The following is a 20160-nucleotide window of genomic DNA, read 5'->3' as shown; positions in this document are numbered from 1 at the left end:
GGTGGGGCGGGGCCTGCGGGAGCCGGTAGCTGCGGGCAGTCGCCGGGCTGGGTAGGGCTGCAGCGGGCAGGCGGTGGCGGGGCCTGTCGCCGCGGGGCTGCCGCTCAGGTGGGTCCGGGTGCGGCGGTGGCGACGGCTCCCCCGAGGGCTGCGCGGCCTGTCGGCCGGCCGGGGAGAGGGGGCGCCCGGGTGCGGCCGGGGGAGGCGGCCCGTAGGGGGGGTGGAGGGGGTGTGGGGCCTCGCTTCTGCCGGGCCCCGCGCACGCTGTCACCGCCCGGGGGCTGGGCGGCGGCGGCAACAGCCCCCCCCGGCCACCTCGCCCCGCCGGCGGCAGGCTGAGCGGGCCCGCGTCCCGCCGGGCATTGCTCGCGGCGGCGGCGGCGGGGCGGGCTGCTCCGCGCCGGGTGGGGTTCGGTTCTGCCTCGTCCAGGAGCGGGTCTTTCGCCCTCTTCCCGTCGGCGTTCCGCGTCGTGCTTTTCCGCCCCTACTGATGTAGCCTGTCCTTGGGAAGTACGCGCGGTTATTGTCCGAGCCACATCACCTGCGGGGTAATGGTAACCCGCGTCTTTCCACCCAGACCTTGCAGCGTTGGGCTCTTTTTTTTTTTTTTTTTTTTTTTTTTTACCTTTTCCCTGTGAATGCTGAGCGGTCGCATTTCATTTATTACATCTACTACCGAGTAAGTGTCAGCTGACGCGATTCTTTTGTTTCTGAATCCGCTGCCATCCTGAAGCGTGTGTCAGGAATTGCCCGTCTTTCCTCATCTGTCTCGTTTGTAACGTGAACGCCACATCTTAGTTATGAAGCACACAATTTGTTTTACGTGGAACGTTGCGTGCACGCTGGCAGTTCACCTTATGGTTTACGGTGACATGGTGTGAAATGGTTTGAAGCGAAACCCCAGTGGAAACTGGGGAAGTTAGGAGATACGAAGAAAAGACATAAAGAAACACCTATGGAGGTCGGGGGGTGGAGGGGTTGGCGCAAAGAAGTACAGAAGCCAAGAGAATGAAAGCAAATGGATAGAAATAGAACTGGTCTAAAGAATAATGTATGTTTAACGCTTTATCCAAGCTCATTTTATGGGCACATTGATGTATGCGGGGTGGTTGTAGCTGGATAATATGTTACCTCAAATCCAACAGGCTGTAACCAAAAAAAGTTGTCTGGTTTGACTGCAGGGTTGTAATTCCTAAACAATGGCCAACTCGGCTAGGATGTCTACAGCAGTAACCTCTACCAGCTGCCTGCCCTCCTTTTCTCCCGGAGGTTACTGTGTCTACAGCAGTAGGTGGCTGAACGTACGTCTGTTCCTGAGCTACTGCGATCTACAGCCTGACATGTTACTGTATTTTGTGTTGAAAACTACAGCAACTCAGATGTGTGCCCCAATTCAGGGTCACTTATGAGTCAGCACCCTTATAGCCTCATCAAATAAGATTAGAAGAGAAAAATCACCACCTTGCCCATGCTCTTATGGGCAGAGTTGGTGGTACAGTAGCTGATTTTTTTTTTAGTAATGAAATATTTGGAGCAAACCACTAGTTACTTAATAACTGAGGCAGCTGTACTGAATACAGTTCAGTTCTGGAAGCATAGTTCAGAACTTCTATTGCAGAACAGCCGTTCTCCGAATAGTCAAGTATATGACTACAATATCATCCAGAAATTTGGAATTGTCTGAATCCATCAAACAGCAAGAGGGGCTGTGGCTAGAAAAAGTTTGGGATCTGCTGAGTAAAATGTAAGTTTATTGTAATATTTGGTATAATTTCGAACTTTTTCCTCCTCTTCTGGGAAACTAATTAAATCACTGTAATTAAATCACTGTGAGGATGTTAGCAGGTTTTCTTCAGTTTGGGTTTCTGCTATCTGGGCTATATTAAGTGACATGTTTTTCATAAGACTTAGCATTTTTCTTTGATCCTGTTACAAGCTTTTATGAGATTTGCGTAACTTTTCATCTCTAATATCTGGCTAATGGCCTGACTGGCAAAAAAGCAGGTTTGGTATTTACATGGCCCCTACCTTTTTATTGAATTGCAAATCTTGGTCATGAAACAAACCTAAGTGTTTTGTTTTGGTTTTTTTTTTCTGAATCTGCCACTTTCTCAGTTCCTGGTAGCAGTTATCTGTGTTGCTGTATGAATAGAAATATTTCAGCATGCTATTGTAACCAGTGCATGAGTTCCTTGCTATTATTCTTTATTTTGTGAAGCAGGATACTCTCCCATTGTTATCCCTCCTCCCCTCACCCCTCCCTATTTTCAAGCCTGTTCGCCCAAAAGCCTGTCTTGTACGAGAGGTTTGTTACAACGTTTACCTGCCCAAACCCCTTGAAAACTGTAGTACGTTTAGAAGGTGTGGCTCGTTTTATCTGAGTATGGCATGCTCAGAAACATATGGATGGATGGATATGTGCATGCAGCTCTTTAAATAATCAGGCTGCTTACTTTCTTGATTAAGAAACAATAATACGCTTTCTTGAACGTTGCTGGCTACCCTGCTGTAAGAGCACTCTGGGTGATGAGGATTCTATCAATTACTGCCTGTTTAAGCCAAGACTTTAACTCTGTGGCATGCGGTGGGCTGCCATATGGCAGTGGTGGAGCATGAGATCCTAGAAAATCCGATGCTGATTTAGGAAATGCGATGTTTTCTAGCATGTGGGTTGTGTCAATATTGTTAACACAACGGTTGTCAGGGCGAGATTATGATGGAAGTTCTGTAGATGGATCATGCTTTGCTTTGCGCGGTGGTGTTACCTGTGGTGACTTTATGCTGGCTGTCTCCATGGATTCACTAGTACTTCTGGGCTTTTGAAATATCTTTATCTCTTTTGGCAATTTGTTTCCACTATTGGGAAGTTGTTGTTGGTTGCATGCCACCTGGGGGGAAGAGAGAAACAGCTGTGCATACAAACAGAGTATTTACTGACTACATACTCTAAAATTCAGGCTATAAACTCTTTAGCTGTACAGTGACAGAAGGTCTTCTAGTTAACTAGAATATTCTAGGTAATTAGAGTGAGAGATATTTTAATTGGTCCATCACTAGAAGTTTATGTGCATTTTCTGACTCCTGTTGCTATTTGTGTTTTGGACTTTTTTTAAAAAGAAAAATGTCACATGATAATTTTTGTTGTTTATCACACATCTGTTTTAAATTTAGAGACTTATAATTAGTCATTGCACAAAACAAATCCTGATGCACCTACCCAACCTACCTACATATGTCAGCGTTAAGAGCCTAGGACATGGAGCGACTGTGTGGGTTGCTGGGTCCAGTCCTTCGTAAATCCATGCAAGAAGTTGAGAATGGTCCACAACGTATTTGCATCATGTGCTAATCATCCTGTAACAAATTCATGCTGCCAGTGAAGTCCTTAAAGTTGTAGGAGAGGATAGGTCCTGGAACAGTGTCCAAGACTTCTGACATACTGGGAAGCCTTTAAGTGTGATGTCCAGATGGTGTCAAGGAATATGTATTGCAGTGTCTGGAGGAAGCGGGAAGATTTTCTGTTGGTACACAGCAACCTGATGAAGGGAAGGAACTTGCTTGTGCACCCAAATTTACTGACGGGGTTAACTCTTAGTATGCTGTGAGCGGAACCACTTTGGTCTGACAAGTGAGATGAAGTAAAGCCTTTAGAAGTATTGCTAGCACCTCATGTTCTGCCTTGAGTTCAGGCCGACCTTCAGAGCTTTAGGAAAAAATCTTTATAAGTAAGTGGTATATCACAAAGAATACGTAAATAACGATTTAGCTGAAATACATGCATTTTTGTAATAATGGTGAGCTTTTTTTTGTGTGGCCACCTTTTTTGGGAAAGAAGATATAAAGAAATGAAGCTGTCGTGGTGAAAGTAGCATACCCTTCATGCTGATATCAAGACTTACAGGAATTATAAGCAGCAAAACGTGACGTCAGTTAAAACTGCTTTTGCAAAGAAGCTCCTATAGAGTAGAGCGTGTTCTGACATCTTATGTCTTCCTTGTGGAATAAATAGATCTCATGAAAGGAAATGTATACTTGTGGGTGACAAATTAACTAGGAAGCTGATAAATATTTCTGGTTCTTGTTCAGAGGCTTGCAGGTAGTATATTCTGGACGGGATATTTTGTAGGAATGGGGGAGAAGAATGGGAAACAGAATGGTATCTAAAAAGGACAGAAAATCAAGATATTTACATGTTTCAAATTTAAAAAGCGTGCAACAAGAGTGTGAATTTATGTTTAGTCCTTTGACAAATAACTGGGTTTTTCCTCAAAATATTAGGGTCAGGGCTAATGGCCTGCCTTTTACAAAACATGTTTTTTAATATGTCAAAGTTGCCTAAAGATTATCAGGGATTTTTGAGTTATTTTTCCAGGAAGATTTCTCTGTCTGTGTATATGGGGGAGAATATATCAATTCCCATTTTCTCCTGCTCAATGAGACAGCACAAAGGCACTGTTACTTTCAGTGACCTTGGCAGATGTGCAAGTAGGTGAACTTACTTAAAAAAACAAAGCAAAAAAACCACCAAATGAACTTCTAACAAGGACTGGACATAAACAGATGTCGGTGCTTGGGCATCTATTCACGTGCTCTCTAGGAATGAGAATCAATCATAATATGAAGAGTTAATTTTTTGTTGTTTTTCTGTCTTGATTTCATCCCTTTTGCTTTCTTGGAAAGTAACAGGAATTAAGTTTTTCTCTTTGTCTTAGTTAACACACCTCTAAGTTGTAGTGAACCTTGTCTATTCTCTTATCATACCCACTGTCTGAATTCCAGGTTAAACATATCTGGCAGGGTTTTACTGGAATATAAGCGGTTCCTTTTTTGGGAATTCCATCTTTTTTTCCTCACATCCCTCTCTGCTCTTTTCTGGAGTCCAGGTCCTACTGTATAATCCAGCTGTACTTATTTACAATGAACTATTTGGGTGTGAATTATGAAAATGTGAACAATTGCGACCTCTGTTAATGAAGTCTAATGTGTCTGCTGCAGTGCTTTATCATATTAGGATGGCTCTTGTAAAGGCTGTCTTTCTGTTGCTATTATAAAACTGACATTCAAAGCTTTCCTTGTGCAGGCAGGAATTGCTGCTATGACACAGTTCAGTCTTCTGGAAGCTGGTTAGATGGCTTCCATTATGCTGATGGGTGGCACTAAAGGGGTCACTGTGCTGTAAGATGTGCTTACCTGCCTAGTTCATGACCAAACTGCTCCTTCCTGACTATCAGGCAGTGACGCTATGAAGGAGTTGACTCTGTAAACATTTCTGTCTGACAGTGGTGTCAGTCCTGAACAGAAACTGCAGAAACTCCAGGGGAGGGCCACAAAAATGATCCGAGGGCTCTGGAGCACCTCTTCTATGGGGACTGGCTGAGGGAGTTGGGGTGGTTCAGCCTGGAGAAGAGAAGGCTGTGGGGAGACCTTATTCCAGCCTTCCAGTACTCTAAAGGGGGACTACAGGAATGATGGGGAAAATAGGAAGGCCTGTCATGAAGGACAAGGGGTAATGGTTTTAAACTAAAGGAAGGGTAGGTTTGGGCTGGGTGTAAGGGAGAAAATTTTTACAATGGGGGCGGTGAAACACTGGCACAGGTTGCCCAGAGAGGTGGTAGATGCCCCATCCCCAGAAACATTCAGGGTCGGGTTGGACAGGGCTCTGAAGCAACCTGATCTAGTTGAGGATGTCCCTACTCACTGCAGAGGGGTTGGACTAGATTACTGCTAAAGGTCCCTTACAACCCAAACCATTCTATGACTATGGTTCAATGAAAAGAAATTCAAAGGAATTGTTTCTTGCCAAAGGCTGCAGAAGTTTTTCCAAAATTCTTTTTGTTTTAACAAAGGTAAGCAGGGATTTTCCTGTATTTCTGCACTGTGTTTTTCTGTATTTGGTTTGCTTACTTACCTAGTAGTAGTTACTGTGGTATTAGTATTTCTCCTGGAGTAGGGGGAGACATGAAAGGCATCATATATTTGTATGACAGAGAGATCCTCTAGAGGTTAACAAAACTTTGTGTTAATCACTCTTCCATTTCTGTCAGCTATAGCCAGGTATGTCTGTTTTCTGAGCTGTTGGGTCACATAAAATACTAGATATAGGGGCTAAGTGTGACAGCATTGGTATACACACCTCATTTTATTGGAGTCTTTATCCTGAAGTTGATGCTAATGCACTCCCTCTGGAATTTCTTACACTTTTACTATGCCTGACTACAACTCTTACTGAAAACCACCAGATCTTTTGACAAGAATAATGTACCTATTCCTGCCCTCTCTCACTTCATAACTGCCTTACAAGTAAATCTGCATGAAGTTGTGCAGATTGCATTTTACTGTTCTTTCAGCATGCTAGGTTCCGATGCAGGAGTTAACAGCTTTCATGCTGCTTTGAATTACCATTTTTATTGATGTATGGTTCTGGATATTGCTATACTTGTTGGAGCAGTAGCTGCTTTGCTGTTTTGAAGGCTTGATTCTTCATTGCTTTTCACTTGCTATGACTAGTCTATTGTAATGAAACAGATTCAGTTTAGTTGGCACAAGTGCTGTAGTACATTTAAATGTTTACTGCCAGATGATAAACTTTTTTCACAGTTCATGGTGTCTGTCTCTAAGTGTTTTTGGACAGTTACCTGTGATCTTAGAAGACATTTTTCTCAGCTGGCACTTCAGGCAGGATGTATCGTTATATACCTTACAATTTCATGCAGAAAATATGTTCATGATTGTCCATTTTTCAAAACTTTTTATACAGTATTGTGTAAATCTCATCTATTCTTCTTATGCTTCTGATAGTCCTTCTTTCAAGCTTTTTCATAATGGCTAGATAGCATTTTCAGCTAATACTAAAGCAGGTCAATTGTATGTGTCTCTACTTGCAAAGCTGCTATGCCAATCTCTGGATATCTGTATGAAGTTTGTACTTTGGCTGACATTAATTTTTTGGGGATTTTTTAAATTTGGCTTGAGAATAGGCTGTGCTTTGGAAATTTTTATTCTTTTAGTGAACAGTGAACAAGAGAATTTTGTTTCACAAATGTAAAGGCATGCAAGCTAGCTTGAGGAAAAATGGATTAGCACTGGCATCAGTGGTTTTGGTTTTTTAAACACTTGCAGTTTATAGTCTCTTTCTTTGTGATCTTAGGTAAGGGTTCCTGTATTGGCAGAAAGGAGCAAAGGTTCCTGACACCTACAGGAGAGTTTGCAAAGGAAAAATGGTCAATAAGTTCATGTCACAGTTGGACAGTTGTCCTTGTGGTTACCGCCATCCTGTAAGGCTAAGGGATGATTTATTCATGACTGAATTTAGGGTCAAAGTAGAAAAGGAAAAAAGTAAGTGTTGCATGTTGGTCTTGTGGAAAATAAGAGTCTGTACTTCTGAGATTCCTAGTAAAATGCCAGTGTGGGTCAGAATATTGAAGAACGTCAACTTCTCTGGGTATATTGCTATCTGAAAGAAATCTTCCATCTAATTTGCATGGAGTCTTGGAGGGAAACTAGAACTCTTTCTTCTTCCTGATTAATTGGTATTACGAATGAGAGAAGATGTTTCTGTGACTTCCTTCACTTTGCTGTTTCTGGGATGAAAGATGTTTTTCCTAGTGTGAATCGTCTTTATCTATTTCTGCTTGTGGATTCCTAATAGCAACAAAGTGAAATGTGAAATGGCCAGTGATAAATGCTACTGGAAAAAAAAAATCGGGGGGGACCATGAAAAACATCTGTGGTAGTGAAAATACGGAAACTGGCTGTGTGGCTGGAAGGGCATATTTAGTTAATATTTGGAATATTCACCATTTTCAAGTCTAGCAATGGTCTAATGAAAGCTCTCATTTCAAGAGGAATACCTGAGGGTAACATTTCTTGTTTCCAAAGACTTTTTGTTTCCTTGATCTCTACTGCTTCTGTTTGGTTTTGCTTTTGAAAAGTGAGCACAGTGTATCGTATGGTAGTGATGTTGGAGTTACTCTCCCTGAGTTTTGCGTGTGCCCACTCCAGGAATCCTTTCTGTAACCCTAATCAACAGCTAATTCTAGTATTTGGCTTTCATAGCTTGAATCGTTTGATTTTTTTTTTTTTTTTTTTTTTTCCTGGAGTAAAAGAGAGGACGGTGCCTACCTGTGAAACAAAGCTTAGAGCTGAATTAGCATAGGACTGGTGCTTCCACTTCAGGTGGATGAGAGCTAACCTGCCTGCCTGTTATGTTAGAAGATGGCTACTGCACAGCACCTGCTCTGGTACCAGCTCTTTTCAGCTGCCTGGGAAGCTACTTTGCTGTCAAGGACATCAGTCACTGTCATTCTTTGAAAAGCTATGAACAGTTTAACAAAACATTTGCTAAAGCAAGGAGAAAGCAATTCCGTGAGTTTTCCATTTTTGGGGGTGATTAACTCATTAGAAATGATTTGAAGTCTTTTGTGTGCTTCTTGTGTGGTGTTAAGGTCTTTACTGGGTGATATTTCTGCATGCGACAGTAAGGTACTTCTAGCGACAGTTAAACGTAATGTTTTTGGGTGAAAGTGCTTTAACTAAAATACACAGAATGAAACATGTCTAATCTTTGGTTCAGGTTAAACTCATTTAAAGCTGTTAAGTGAATGAGTGTTTGCACTGATTTACTGTGGTGTGAGTTTCTAGGAAATGAATTAAGGGCTGTGATTTGGATTAATTTCCAAGAGACTCCTCATGAACACAAGCTCTCAGTTGAATGAACTTCATGTAGTGTTGAAGAAATCATATCTGACTTATTCTGAGTGCTCAACTGGTGTCGCAGCAGCATTTTTAGCATTTTGATATTTCAAACAGTAAGATTACTCTGAAATAGCTTTTCTATTTGGAAGAAGTGTTGGTGGCTTTTTTTTTCCCCAGCTCTGGGGCACAGTGTCTTGCTTATTGAAGCAACTCCAGTGGAGCACTGTAGATTTTGTTACATAGTTTATGTTTCTGTACTGTTTTTCATAAGGATATGTAGCTGAAATAGAAGACATGTCTTATCTGTAATTTCTATTCAAAAATAATCTGTAGGTGGTATTTTGGTAGCTAACTTTAATTATTAATGCCACTGGCTATCTTTCCTTGGCCTATTTTCCTTTACATACATGTTTAAAATATTCAATAGCAATATTGTTGCTAGCTTTGATTGCTATTTAAAAACAAAGTGAAAGCAAGAGAGAGTGAGCACTTGAACTTCTTGAGGACAGCTAACAAGCAGAATCAGCTTCCATAAGCTTTGCAAAATTACTCATGCTACTGTATCTTCTATGAAATAGCATGAAAATGAAAACATGCCTGGCTTACTCTGATTTTGTTTTTGATTTAAAACTTAGGGTTAAATGAAACATTTTAAAACTGCTTCTTGTTTCTTTTCCTATACTAGCTTGTTTCTGCAGGAAAAATATTGTATCTTTTCTTCATCATGCTTTTACTTTTTTCTTTTTACCCCTTTCCAGTTTTTTTTTTTTCAGTATTATTTTTTTAGTCTTTTTCCCCTCTACCCACTCTTACTATTTCTACAATCTCTCTTGTAAGAAGGCTTCTTCTAAGCCTAATCTTTGGTCTGCTTGCCCAATTATTATCTCACAAACATGCCTTCAGCCATAGCATTCAGAAAAATTGATTCCTAATATCTGGCAAAACTAACTTCTGAGCCGAAGATGAGGCTAGATGAAAGCTGGTATGAGAGGAAGGATGTTGGGATATATAAGATGCTGCTGCTCTTCGGACACTGTCTGATATTCTTTCATCTAATGGGGAGAGGTCAGACCAGAAGTGTTTCAGTGTTCTAGTTTTGATTTCAGTTGAGCCCAAGAGTGACTTGAAATAGTTTACACTGGAAAAAATACTTTAAAAAGTGAGACCTGTATAGTGGGAGTAGTTCTACAATTTAGTAGTTCAGCCACAAGAGTGGATTTCATCCCAGTTTCTTGCTCCTCTGCTAGATCTTGACCACTAACAGTGGTCTCAGCCCAGTGCCCCTGTATTGAAGAGATACACACTAGCACTTGTAGAACAGCGTAATGTTATGGTTCAAAAATGTGGAAATTTACTGCATATGCTACAGGAGTCCATCTTTAAAGAAAAAGGAGAGGGGAAGAGGAACTGCAACATGATGTCACACTGTTATGTGTTTTAAGAGGTCCCTGCTGTTGGAATTGATATTATTTAATGCAGTTAATGGGAGTTGGTTAATGAGAAGTATATTTTGATTGAAATCTTCACTTAACCTGAACAAAGATTTAAGGCATGTTTAGAACTGAATCCCAGTTCAAGAGAAAATAAACCAGTTTTCAGTGCAGGTGTGATTCTCTTATTCCTTTTAACCTCATTGGTCCCGTTGCTGTGTGATTGCTTTTCTTTTGGAGTTGTATCTATACTTGCTTGGGCTTTGTGGTCAGTAATGATTTCATGATTCTTCTTAGTTCTGGTTCTGACTTCTGAGTTTGAAGGAGGGCTGATGGCAACATTAAAGGGACCTGCTAGTTGAGATTATGATCAGAACCATTTCAGTCCACCCTACCTTCCCATTTGCAGTATTGTTTTTCACAGCAACCAGGGTTTAGAAACTGTGTCCTATGGAAGCAAGCAGTGCTTCAAGGAAAAAATACTACTAAATGGGCTTTTGATTTTGATTGCCTTTCTTATTCAGAAAGGTAACAGGTAAAGAATTTGGGCCAGTTAAAAACAGGAAAGAAAGTTAAACTACTTTTGTAGTGTTCCGATCATGACCAACAAAATTATGGCTTGAAGATTGATGGGTTCTTCCCCCTCCTCCCCCCCCGCCTTTACTGTGATAACGTAGCAACAGAAAAGCAAGAATAGGAGTTCCTTTTTGAGTTTAAATATTAGGTTTTGAATAAAAGATTGCCTTTTTTTTTGTGAGTGGGAATTGAAAAGATGAAGTGTAAAGGTAGTAGAATACACTTTATTCTAATGTGGAACAAAATATTTTGTGATAAACTAGGTATTTAATATGTTGTTTTTATTGATACAGTTTTTAATATATTATTTTTATTGATACAGATATGGTCCTGAACATTGTGAGCACGTGACTTCAAAGATGGACAACTGGGTCTGTTATAAGTTGTGATTGGCCTTAAGCTGACTTAAAACCATTGAAGAACTTAACAGGATTTGTCTTATTCCTGATTTATGCCTATCTAATTGCCTCACACCACCAGCTTAATCATGTATGGAAGTGCTCGGTCAGTTGGGAAGGTTGAGCCAAGCAACCAGAGTCCAGGGCGTTCACCAAGGCTGCCACGGTCACCACGCTTGGGCCATCGTCGAACCAACAGCACAGGAGGCAGTTCTGGGAGTAGTACTGGGGGTGGCAGTGGGAAAACCCTTTCTATGGAAAATATTCAGTCCTTAAATGCTGCCTATGCTACATCTGGCCCTATGTATCTAAGTGACCATGAGAACGTGGGTGCAGACACCCCAAAAAGCACCATGACTTTGGGCCGATCTGGGGGGCGGCTGCCTTACGGTGTTAGGATGACTGCAATGGGTAGCAGCCCTAACATTGCCAGTAGTGGAGTTGCCAGTGATACTATTGCATTTGGAGAGCACCATCTCCCTCCAGTGAGTATGGCATCCACTGTGCCTCACTCACTGCGCCAGGCCAGGGATAACACAATCATGGATCTGCAGACACAACTCAAAGAAGTATTAAGGGAAAATGATCTGCTTCGCAAGGATGTGGAGGTGAAAGAAAGCAAGCTGAGTTCTTCTATGAACAGTATCAAGACCTTCTGGAGTCCTGAGCTAAAAAAGGAGAGAGCTCTGAGGAAAGATGAAGCTTCAAAAATCACCATTTGGAAGGAACAATATAGAGTTTTGCAAGAAGAAAACCAGGTTTGTCGTCTAATGTCACTGTTGTATTAGTGCAGCATGATTAAATGAGTTTATTAAACTTGCATGTCACATTTAAGCAGCTAAATTATATTGGTGCTTCTCCCAGGTAATTGGTGTGAATGTGTTTTCAGCTTGCAAGCCTCTTCTTAAATGTTTCTTGTCAGACTTGTAAGCCACCTCTTGAGTGCTCGTTTTTCCTTGTTTGTCATGGTTTTTTTCGTAAGATTTATGCTAACCACTCGGTTTCCTTTTGGAAGTATTTTGCCCTGTTCATAGTTAATATTTCTGTAGTGCTTACCTCTTGAAGCACTCTCTGAGATGCAGAATGTACTAACTGCTGACCCCAAATACAGCTGAACTGTTGCAGAATGTTGACAGATTGCCAGTAAAACAAAGTTCATGTTACACTGGTCTTATTTTAGAGCTCCAGTTAAAACCTCCAGACCTGCAGTTTTCACAAACAGATATAAATTGTATTCTTGGCTACGTTTAAGTAACACTGTTTAATACCTGCTCGTCTTTTCTTTTGTCGTAAGCTGTGCATATCTTGTTATGCAACTATCATAAAACACCCTACAGGTTTTTTTGTAGTGGTCTGGCTAATTAGAGAGTAGGCAGAAGAACAGAGAATCTTGGGCGTCTAGTTCTTTTGTCCTGTCCCTGTTAAAAGCATCCCTAAATTAGAATAAAACTGAGAGGTTGATTAAAATTAGAGGTCTCTCTGTAGTCAGCTCTACTTATTAAAGGCTTTTTAAAATTTTCCCACCTAGACCTTCTTGCTAGTTTAATTCTGAAGTGACTGTCTTTGAGTTAGTGTCCTCCTGTTTAGTTGTTTCTGGCCAAATGTGAGTTGGGCATCTCTCTGGACTCTCTGGTAAGAAACCTCATTACCCTCATGGAAAATAGGCCCAGCGTCCAACTCCAAAAGTTTCCTGAAATATAAGTCAGCTTTCACCATGACAAAATTACTTTCCCTATTGAGGTTTTTTTTTAAATATTCAAGAAAGTTTAAGGAAATAGTTTCCATAATTCAAGCAAGATCATATTCTTGAAGCTCTTAAGGTATACTTGCTATTTTAGGCAGCGCTTTTTTCAAGATCTTTTTTTTAGAAGGTGGAGGGGAGATGGAAACTGCTGGAGGAAAAAAATAGTGCTGGTAGCACTTGATACATTATACTCTGCTTTCAGGTCACCTGTCTCAAATAGTAGATTCCTTTTGGTTAGTGATAACCTGCTACACTGAAGCTGAGATTTTTCTTTTCACTTTTTAAAGAACTTAGTTGAAAGTAAATTGCTTTTCCTGAGTTAGTATGAAATAATTTAATGACCTTTTCATGTAGGTTTATAGCTGTATTCTTACCGGATGGTAAGTATCACAACATGGGATTTGTTTATGTGCGACGTTTCATATTCATTTTCATATGTCTTCTTGGAGTGAAGGAAACCTGAAGTTAAATAATTTATATTACAAAAGTAGGATTCCCTTAGAAGGAGTAATCCAGTGAAAATTTTATAGTGGTACAGTACCAGTATAATGAATATATGGAATACCATTCACTCAAATTCCTGATGCTCTTTGTATCTCAGCTGAAGGTAAGTATTTTAATTCTCAAATTCTTTTCATTTTTAAGTTCTGTTTTCATACTGAAGAGAATGTCTTGGAACATAATAACATTCTTTCTGAAATCTGTTTTGACATTTGATGATGCTGTGGAAGTCTTATGAGAGAAATGCAATGAATGTATGGTTAAGCAGTTAATAAATATGTGTAGATTGGAGAACAGTGATTTCGCTATCTGAGGTTTTTTTTTTTTCCCTTGTCTTTCCTTTCTCCCCTAATTAAACATTTACAGATATTTCCAGGCCGCTGTTCTCTAGGCAATCACTATAATTACTACCACACTGGTAGAATTGTATAACTTTGGTCCAAAAAAAGAAGGGTGCAATTTAAAAGTAAAAGGGTATTATTGCAATGAGCTGTAAAAACGAAGAATGCTAATTAATAGATTATAGTTAGCTAACAGTGTGCCCTAATTAAACTCTGAATTCATTATGTCTCCTAGAGCCTTTTGGAGTTGGTCACTTCAGCCCTTTATGAGGAAGATCAGTTTAATAGGATTTACTGTAATTAAACAGACTTCTCTGTTTAGACACTGAACAAGGGATTTCTCTGATCTGTTGGGGGACCAGAAAAATCTCTTTATTACCCCTCTACTGTTTCCATAAAATGAGTTCCTGCATAATTGCAGGAACTAGTGTTTTAGACCTCAATACAAGTATTTCAGCACATCACTTTTAATAAAGACTTCTCTCATGGGCAGAACTTGTGGTTTATATTAAGTTTAGCTAAGGCCAAATGCATTGTTAAAAATTGACTCAACTCATAGAGCCAAGATGCTGGCTGACTCGTGCCATTATCTGATAGTCATCTCAATCTCTTCTCTGTGATCTCTTTATTTCTCTGTGCACACCTGATTGTCCCTGATCATGTTTTTTTCACTTCCATTCTTGTCAACTCAACTTTGAATGATTGAATTGCCTCTTAGTTTTGGAAGTTGTTAAAAATACATGAAGACATGAGCTCTGGTTGATTGCTACCTCAGCCTCCTGTGAAAACTGCACTGGTGTCTTTGGGTTTTCTTTTCCATTTCTTGGGAGTGTGTGCGAGTAAATCACAATTATTGATGTATTTCTTACTGATATCAAATTTTCTGGATTCAGTAAAGATCAGAGAATGAATAGGGAGGTTAAGGGCATGCTACCTGTCCTGAGGCAGTCACATCTCATTTTCTTTGGTTGTCTTCTTAGGGCAATAGGTAGCAGGGATATATATCTTGGATATAATACTGGGAATGTCATATGCATGCACCTGTATAGCTCTCACCTGGGCTGAGAGTGCTTGAGCCTTGCTTGGTTGTGGTGCAGCACAGCTGTATTCCATCAGCTACTCTGAGGAGCGAATACTACAGCTGTGGAGAGTAGTGTATGCTGAACTTTGTTTCTATCCTTTGTTACTGATCTTGAAGAGCCAGAAAATCCTTTTTTTTCCATAAATGGGGGAATGTCATTGTCATTTTGAAGAGCTCAGAACTAACCATGGAAAGTCTTCCTGTAACTAACACAGGTCCTTGGAAAAATGCAATAGTTTTCAGTGCAATATGGATTAGTTAATCAATTATACTTCGCAAGAAGCCAAAAGGAAAGTGCAAATGATATCTCAAAGGTTAACAAACTCATGCATATCCAAGGAGAAACTGATGGAGCCAATAAACAGGAGCTTGTTTTTGGCGTGGTATCGCTCTCATCATCATGCTTTAGTAGGAACTGTATTTTTCTGTGTTGAAAAACAATTTTGTTTAGCGTGTGTGTATGTGGTTGGAAGTTTCCCTGGAAACCTCTTCATCAGAAGCCAGATGAGGGGAGCAAAGACAGCGAGTAGTTTTTGCACTTCAGTAGAAATAATTTATCTAAAAACTGGACCATGGTAGACTAAGCAAGAACAAAGGAATTTTTCTCAGTTGAAACTTGCTTATATCAAGGTGATTGTCCCTTAAAATAAGTAGTGCAATGCAAATTTGATGCCTAACGCCTTGCATTGAAATGTCCCACATTTGAGTGCTCTGCATTTAAGATCTGGTTTATGTTTCAGCTGAAATAGTGTGGTACTGCTGAAAATATCTTTTTACTTTGATGTACTTCTGTGGGCTTTTTGTGGTTAGAGGCCTTGGATGTCTGAGTGAGAGAGTTTAACCAAGAAAATATTTCTGAAAGGAATTTCACCTTGCTTGGGGTAAGCACTTGAAGAACATTCTACTTTATTTTGATGGAGAAGTGTGATGGGTGTACTCCAGAATTTCATCAGCGTTCTTCTCCAGAATTCCGTAATTGCATCCTCATAGTCAGAAGTACTCTCCACTTTGTAGTGGTGTGGAATGAGCATCTTATTTTAAAATATAGTTTTCTATGTATTAGACTCTTACGTGCGTTGTGTGCTGCTGTTGTGAGACTGGCTGAGCTTCTAATGAGTACATTCTTCCTCTGAAAATCAGAGTAATTCTCACTTCTCCATTGATTTAATTTTTGGGGTTTTTTATTATATTAAAAAAACGTTTTGTTTTAGTACCGTATCATTCTAATACTAGTACCATTCCTGAGTTGGTTATTAGTTGATAGAAAGCTAGACTGTCTCCCATTATGGATGTTTAATTGTACAATATGCAATTACACAGTCGTTGCTTAAAGGCATTATCTGTGTCCCACAGCATTACACTTAAATAATTCTTCCAATGGCAGATGTCTGTCAGTTCTCTAGAATGCTGCCAGCTTTAAAGTTCCCTCTGTCTTTTCCCAGTTGCAGCATAAATTTATAACTAAATTCTCTTTTAGAATAACTTAAAACTTTCTCCTCAAGAGTGCTTGACAGCTGAGGCATTTGTCAGGTTGCAGCACTTTGTAGTGACTTCAAAAATTGTCATGTAATTGCCCAAGAGATGGGCCTTCTGTGTTCTGTCTTTTTGCAATTCTACAAGGAAATAAAATTAGATATTTTTTTTTGTGCTTATCTGGGTTCCCCAATGCTCCTTTTCTCTGATGTTTCCTATTGAGGTAGAATCTAATACCTTGAGTTGCTTTGAAGTGTAGCGTAGGCTGAACAGCTGGTCCATATTTGATCCATTAAACATGAAAGAGGAATACTACCAACTTAAAAGCAGCTTCTAACAAAGTGGGTGACGTCAGTGGTACTGTTGAACTTATTAGGTTTAACTGTGCTTTTTGCTATTAAGCTAGGGAAGGGATTACTTTAAATTCTGGTCCCCCTTATAGCAGGCTCTTTCTGTTATAATGCTTTGTCTGCTATGTATTGAGACTGTTCAGACACTACGCTCCTACCTAGGGTTGCAGTGTAGTATTACACCATTCAGTATGTATATTTCTGAAAAATCTTGTCTCTGTATTGTATTTCTCAAGAAGCTATTGTCTCTTTCGGCATTATTGTAATTCTGGTGTTTGAGTTACTAACTTTTTCCCTTAGTGCTCTTAGTTTCTGAACTTAGTAGCTTGGAAATGTGTGAGGCTCTAGTTTGGAACAGATCAAACTTCCTATGTTCACTCACTGAACAGTTGAACAATGATAGATGATAGCAATAATGCAGAATGACTCCTACGTTACAGTACATTTTAGCAGAGGTATTCTCTTGAAATTATAGCTTTCTAATACCAAATCTAATATTCTTCTATGTCTTTCTTACTCTGTGTGTTAGTGTGTTATTGATTGAAGTAGGAAGGAGAGGAGCACTTTTGATGGAACTGCCAGTCTGTGGAACGAGGATTGAAGTTGTACTGATAATACATATGCCAGTCTTCATGTAGACCTCCAAGGCCAAAAACTGAAATAAAGCTTTTTGTAACTCTCTTCAATTTAGTGATACTAGAAAGCCTCACAGACTTGAAGATGGTACAGCAGCGTGGGCCACCATGACTAAACCATTAGTTGCAAAGAATAATTTTTATTCAGCAAAGTAGGTATTTAAGATCCTTTTAACAGTCTGTATAACACTTAAGACATTAGTAGGACAGAAATTTTTTTTATTTAGGATAAATAAATAAAAAAATATATGTATGTTCTGAGGTAAGAGCTAGACACCAAATGAGTTTAGAGAAGACATTTTGGTACTCAAAGTGATTACTGTATTGCATAAGTTTTCAAGAGCAGTCATGCCATCTATCTGAATTAGTAATCGAAGAAAGAAAAATTGTGGAATGCCACTTTAGCCTCAGCTGGTGGGAGGGGAAAAAGAGAAGAAATTTGGTAGTGTTCTAAATATCGCAGTGTACAACTCCTTTAAATTCATTTTGTATATACACTTGTGTTTAGTGAATGCAATAAAATACCAGTGTTTTTGATTAATAGTGATTTGTGGCCATTTGAGCTCCTTGACAAAAATCAGATTACACAGCCTGTCAGCAGGTAAGCGTAGCTATTTGGGATTACACTATTTATTTTTCCTGCATGGATAATGCTTTGTATTTTGTCTGTACAATTTTTGGCATAATCTGATGAGCAGAGGGAAAAATGACTGCATCTGCTAAACATAGGGGATCATAATTACATCTCCATTTTTTTTTATGAAGATAACAATTACTAGACCTTGAAAAGAAAGTCTTTTCAGCAAAACTTAGTTTCATAACACACAAGGTCTACATAAGTGTATTTTTACGTAGTATTTGGAGTTTTATATTGGGTCCTCCCGGAAAGACCAGAGTCACCTTTCATAGTGGAAAAAATACAAGGACAAAGTGTAGTTAGTTTCCTTCTGTGTTGATACCAGTTGTTATATCTAGGTCATTTGCTTGCTGCTTGCAGTAGTAGTACCTTGGACTGCGAAGCAGATATGGATTTTTTTGTTATATTAGCAGCCTTGAGAAGCAGGTGGTAATGATCAGTTCTTGTAAAGCTCCATTCTAACTCTGAGATCATAGAAAATCACCAAAAAACATCTTGTTTTAGTGACTGCTCTTTTTACTGATGAAATGCTTTGTAACTCAGTCATGACCAGTTGTTCTATTGTGTTTTGTGCAGTCACTTTTGCTTCTAAAGAATATTAAATAGTCTGTTTTCCTTAATTTATCCTAAGGGAACTATACTATTTTTTTTTCCTATTTATGACCTTGGACTAAATACAAAAAACTTTTGTACTGATAGGGAGAATTTGGGGCATACTAATACACAGCGTTTTTTGCAAGTGCAGAGTCAATATTTATATTTAAACCTTAAAGAAAAGAAAGAATCTACGGAATGATTCATTATCAACATCTAGATCAGTATTTGAGGAGATCTCATGGTAATTTCAATTTTGGTCAGTTGACCTCCATTAAGAAAGCCTTCTTATGGATTCACCCCAAGAAGAGACTGGATTCTTTAGAAAAGAAACAACCAACACCCCCACGCCTCCGCCAGCCCTGAACAACAAATGACAAAAAACCAACAACAAAAACAAACTAACAAAAACAAACAAACAAACCCAAAGCATAAAATTGTCTTATTGCATGTGTGCTCACTGAAATGAGCATGATCAGATGACAATACTGGCACAGAACACCGTTGAGAGTGCTTGTAGTTATCATTGCATTAGAAATCGGAGGAGTTAAAACTTATGTATGACAGTTACAGGAATAAATACCATGTGACTGGCTTCTTCCGTTTAATTTTAGTAACTTCGTTTGTAAACTGGAATGCTAAGTAATGTACTGTCATCAGTAAACCAAAGATTTTGATGGCTGTTGCGTTTAAAGTGTATATTCATGTATATACAAGCTTTTAATTTCTTTTCAGTACTACTACTTTTTCCTGTTCTTATTTAAATGACTCACGTGTATGCACAGCGGGCTGCTTTTGCTCTTCCCTGGGTAGAGGCTGCTGGTCCATGATCCCCTTGAAACAGAGAGAAGAAATGATTTAGTCCTTGTTGCTCTGTGCTGCCTGCAGTTCCTGATGGGCTGTTGTCACTATTTTGGAAAATAAATACTATAAGCCAACAGGGTGAGCAATTGCTTGGAGGCAGTTAGATTCTTCCAGAATTTGACTGCACTATATCAAAAGGAATTTAAAAGCAGTGTATAGCTTCCTAACGTTCTCAAATAGTTCATTGCAAGCACACAAAATAAGACCAGGTCATAGGGGTGATGGCTTTTCTAATCTCATGCATAACATAATGAAAATACACTTTTTATTGAGGGAGAGGGAAAGGGATGGAGATCAGCTCTCCAATAAAAAAGGTCTTTTTCAAAGATCTGCAAATATAGCAGAGAGGTGGAGAGTAAATTCTACTACTTTAAAAGGTGCTTTGTTAATGCCTGTTGCTGTATGGTAACTGCATTATCATCAGGTTCTGTAGTATGTTGCTACGCATTTCTGTTTCTACACCAGTACCCTTTCCTGCTTCTTCCCTTTTCCTCCCCTCTTCACATCCCTGCCTCAGTGGGCTGGGGAGAGAAGCAAGGAGAGAGTGTAGGTTTGGAAAAACAAGCAAGTAATAAACGGTAGTCTGAAATTAATTAAGCCTCACTGGTATCTGTTTCAAAGCTAAGTATGGTTGCTTTTTTTCCTGGCCAATACATACTACATCATCTTCGTGCTCTTATGAGGAGCTTTATCAAGGAGTAGGCACTTCATTAAATATTCTTTTCCCATCTAAATTTTTCACAGATGCAGGCCTTCTACATGAGAAAGTATGCTTGACATTAAGTTGATGGATTTTTGATCCTTCTTGTGAGTGATCAGGTACCAGCTACCTTGGGTTGTTA

The 20160-nt window shown here is 39.5% G+C and overlaps 1 protein-coding gene across 7 annotated transcripts in view; it reads left to right on the top strand.

Moving 5' to 3' along the window:
- ERC1 (ELKS/RAB6-interacting/CAST family member 1) overlaps positions 1–20160 on the top strand; it is a 303504-nt gene that overhangs the window by 256 nt on the left and 283088 nt on the right. For 5 of the 7 annotated variants that reach the window (XM_075115935.1, XM_075115897.1, XM_075115945.1 and 2 more), the window contains exon 2: positions 11023–11856. In XM_075115935.1, coding sequence (XP_074972036.1) covers positions 11188–11856 — 669 coding nt within the window. In that variant the 5' untranslated portion in view covers positions 11023–11187. Of the gene's footprint in view, positions 1–3; positions 109–11022; positions 11857–20160 lie in introns of those variants that run through there. The other 2 variants (XM_075115923.1, XM_075115907.1) reach the window with 1 other exon arrangement.

This window comes from Phalacrocorax aristotelis, chromosome 1, assembly GCF_949628215.1.
Source record: "Phalacrocorax aristotelis chromosome 1, bGulAri2.1, whole genome shotgun sequence".
Taxonomy (NCBI): domain Eukaryota; kingdom Metazoa; phylum Chordata; class Aves; order Suliformes; family Phalacrocoracidae; genus Phalacrocorax; species Phalacrocorax aristotelis.
This window is presented reverse-complemented; position numbering and strand designations above follow the sequence as displayed.